General features: G+C 33.4%; 1 protein-coding gene across 1 annotated transcript in view; it reads left to right on the top strand.

Annotated features, from left to right (window-relative positions):
* Window positions 1-1,576: 1,576 nt before the first annotated feature.
* Window positions 1,577-4,427, top strand: part of trpc3 (transient receptor potential cation channel, subfamily C, member 3) — a 54,176-nt gene continuing 51,325 nt past the window's right edge. Inside the window, exon 1 of the mRNA XM_016240067.1 lies at window positions 1,577-1,756. Coding sequence (XP_016095553.1) covers window positions 1,596-1,756 — 161 coding nt within the window. The 5' untranslated portion in view covers window positions 1,577-1,595. The remainder of the gene's footprint in view (window positions 1,757-4,427) is intronic.

Below are 4,427 nucleotides of genomic sequence, written 5' to 3'. Positions count from 1 at the left end.
ACCGAGACCTGCTACTGCCAATACATCCACAGACATGCTGCAGCCAGTGAGCATGTAGGAAGTACTGCAGCTGCACATGTAATATATATGAAATAACCCCCATATATAACATACCTGAAACTACCCTGTAGCAGATCAATACAGGTGGAGCTGGGGAAGGTGGAGGGTTTCTGAAGCATGCTGCAACTTCTACAGCAAGTAAGTTTTTGAATGCTGAGCAGCAAGTTCATTGGCTGCTGATGTAAAAAAGAAACCAATCAGCTGATTCAATCACTGATCAACAGTTAATATATGTATCTATGTGCTTACATTTTTAGACCACCTGTAATAATAAATAGAAAACACATATTTTAGGAATCGGTCAAAAACTTGTTTGAAACTAAAAAGGTTATTGTTATTTATTAGGCAAATAACAAACTGAAACAAGTCTTTATTCATACATAATAACCAAAAAACTTAATATTTTCGATGGCCTCCTTTGGCCTTGATAAATGCTTGCTTTATTCTTGCTGGCATTGTTTTTATGTACTTTCCAGTCTCTTGTTATTGACTGTAATTGGGCATCTGAATAAAAAAATGTATAAAGTGCTTTGCTATTTTTTCTGCCCTTCTTGTAAAACAGCATATTTGAAAATTCATGAATAACAATAATTACATTTTAGCATTAGAAACATTACTGTGGCTAAAGAGCTTACACATACTGGTAGATTAACCATTACAGAAACATAAAAAAAAGATTTTGGTAATCACCAATACTGCTAGTTTAGGGCAGCTGTGGCACAAACCTTACATTGTGTGGTGATGGTCTAATAAATATATTATGTGATATATAATGATATACAATATTTAAAATGTATGCAAAATATATGTATGCATATCATTTTTTATTAAAATAATTTTATAAATAATGATTTTATATAAAGTATAGTATTTTTAAATAATAGGATTTTAATAATAGTGCTTATTTCAAAACACTACAATTTTGACAGGTTTTTCTAAACTTTGAAAAAAATGTATTCTCTAATAGTGAACTCCTACAAAAGAAAAATTAATTTAGCCCACATGACTACCCTGTGACCTCTGCTTGTCTTGTTTAATGAGGACTGCTGGATGTGAGCAGGGCTGCTGGATTCTCCTCTCATCTCCTGCTGTTCTTTTCACACACACACACACACACACACACACACACACACACACAGGTTTGTTTTTGTGAATTGTGGGGACATTCCATAGGCGTAATGGTTTTTATACTGTACAAACTGTATGCGCTATTGCCCTACACCAACCCTACCCCTAAACCTACCCCTTACAGGAAACTTTGTGCATTTTTACTTTCTCAAAAAAAAACTCATTCTGTATGATTTATAAGCGTTTTGAAAAATGGGGACATGGGGTAATGTCCTCATAAGTCACCTTCTCCTTGTAATACCTGTCATACCCATGTCATTATACAAATGTGTGTCCTCATGTCACAAAAACGCACGCACACACACACACACACACACACACACACACGCTGATCCTGATGCTGGAGTCAGAGCTTCACCTGCAGTGAGTGAGCAGAGCTGGAGTCCGCTCTCACAGCCGCTGTCTGGATGTCCATGAAAGGCAGAGGATCCAAATACGAGAAAAGAGTGTCGTTTTCTGAGGATGAAGATGAGCAGTGCTGGAAAGAGGAGAACGGCGGTGTGGACGCACATCACCTGAAATCCGTCAAGACGGTCAGCGATTCATCTGGATATTACCGGTACAACATGTGAGTGTTCATACAACTCTACAAACTCACACTAATGTATTTGATCTCAGTGATAAAGCAGTAAAAAGAAACATAACGCGTAAAAATTCAGACTAAATCATTTTAATGATATGAAAAGTATAAGATTTCTGTATATTTATTTGAGTAAAATATTAGCCTAAAATAATCAAGTTAATAATGACAAATGTTGCACAGACAGGTTCAACAGGACTAGGCTATTTCAACAGGAACAATGAAATACATTAAATATGTATTTCATTGTTCCTGTTGAAATAGCCTAGTCCTGTTGAACCTGTCTGTGCAACATTTGTCATTATTAACTTGATGCCGAAATGGTATTGAAATGCTAAACGACGTAAAATACAGTTTCTTTGTATTTTCTAATGTAAGCTGTGATATGAACCTTAAAGCGACACCTAGTGGAAGCTCATTTCTCCACTGATTATTAATGCATGCGTGGGTTTACTGTAGCGATAAATGTGTCTCCATAAGTGAGCTAAATCTGACAAAATCTTCCTTGAAGGCATTTGAGGACGTCATTATTTGAAACATGTATTAATAAATAATGTCTGTCAGATAAAGTCTTTCAGAATATCTTTTCAGAATATACAAAATATTATTAGATATTTTTAAACAAAATGTGAACAAAAAGTAAAATAAGCATCAACCACCTTTTATTGTGTACAAATTATTAGCAATTTCTTAAAAATATGTAATTTCCACCTGAAATGAACAAGTTCAGCTTAAATAAAGTTGTTGTTTCTTTTTCAAAAGTTCATCAAACTGTAATGTGTGAGAAAAACAAAGAAAAATCTAGGTAAATATCCATAACAGTTTTTCAATGTACATAATTTCCAGTTCTGCTAAATTATGCAAAAAAGTTATATTGCACATAAAATGCAAGCTAGCTGATTCAAGGCAAAGAAGTTGGCCATTTTCTTCCAAAAATGTTTCAAATGTCATTTCCACCATCAGAGAATGCTCCGTCTTATAAAAGCATGCTATATAGCTGATTAGTAGCAGATATATACAGTACACATATTGATTTTATCAAAAGCAACTTACATAGCCTGCAAGGTACAGTATTTATTTTACTAGCTCATGTTTGTAAAATGAAATGTCCACATGATATGCCCACTGTTGAATGTTAAAATAACAAAATAAATTAAAATTATTTTGTAAAAAAAAAAAAAATACTTAACTCATGTTAAAACCCCAAAGGAAGCTGTGTCTTAAAAAGATTTTTACATTTTCTCATGAAAATGTTGTTTCTTGTGCAAAAGACAGGACATTTTGTTGTGTGTTTTTGTCATGTTTAGTTTTTTTTTTTTAAAGTTTTTATTCATTTTTATTTCAGTTTTGGTTATTTTAGTACATCAAGTTAAATGCAAGCTATGTATGTAAGTTATGTATACATATATACACTTAATTTTTTGTTATTAAAATCATTTATATCGGGATTTTTTTCACCCATTTGTTCATGCGTCAGGCAAAAATCACAAGTCTGATCAATAAGAAAGGTATAGACCATGGTTTGAGGTACTGTTCATGTCTGCAGCACAAATATTGCAAAGTTAAGCAGGTGAAAATCTAATAAAATGTGGCCACTAATGAAGTACAATGCCTGTCAATTCACATCATGATTTATAACCTCAATGCTGACATTGCTTTTCAGGATATACATGATCATTAATTCAGAACTGGAAAGGGTCTTTCAATACATCACTGAGTCAAAATGACCATTTGTGTGACGGATGCATCTCATTAGCGGTGGATGTGCTGTGCACATGCTGTCCAGACTCAGAAATACCCACAGTTGTCTACATTTCAAAGACACAATGTTCTTCCTGAATAAATAGAGCTGCAGCCTGCAGAATGACAGATAGCCTTCCTCAGTCTTGATTATGCACATCTTTGTGAAGCATTGCTGTGCGATGATGAACATGTGTGCATACATCACAGGCACGTTTTCACATTTTAAGCATGTTTAAACTCTCACTTTTGCACCTGATTAAAAACAAGCTGCATAATTCATGCCAATCGATCCATATTTCACGGTAATGGAGAAGGTGTTTTAATGAGAGGAGTGGAAATAGTTTCAGCTTACATTTTCTGCTTCCTCATCCACATTTTCTCTGAATGTGTTTTTAACTCAACAAGGAATTTCTGGTCACTTTAGTAATTAGAGAATGATATATATCAAACAGGACCATTGATTAGCCAAAATTGGACCATTTCAAGATTTTGATGCCTTTTTGAGAATTTTTGAGAACATTGAACATTCCTCTAAAGTTCTGTAAACCTTCCATAAAGAAATAGCCAATTCCATAAATTCCTGGCTAATCAAATGCAAACCTTAAAAAGTCCATGTTCTGGGAACATTCCGGGAATAATAAACTAACATTCCCTGAAAGTTCTTGGAACCGAAAAATTGCTAGCTTTTTTATATTAATGCTGATATTTTTTTGTAGACCATATGAATCTTTTTGCAAAACTAATTCAGTAAAAGGTGTTCCACATTATATGTCCACTGTTAAACATTATAATAACAAAACAAAACAAATTACAATTATTATATTTTGTTAAATAAAAGAATGAATGAATAAATAAATAAATACATAAATACACACATACATACATACATAATGGGTTATGATCCTAAATCCTTTAT

The sequence above is a fragment of the Sinocyclocheilus grahami genome, unplaced genomic scaffold (assembly GCF_001515645.1).
Source record: "Sinocyclocheilus grahami isolate Dianchi unplaced genomic scaffold, SAMN03320097.WGS_v1.1 scaffold580.1, whole genome shotgun sequence".
Classification (NCBI taxonomy): Eukaryota; Metazoa; Chordata; class Actinopteri; order Cypriniformes; family Cyprinidae; genus Sinocyclocheilus; species Sinocyclocheilus grahami.
This window is presented reverse-complemented; position numbering and strand designations above follow the sequence as displayed.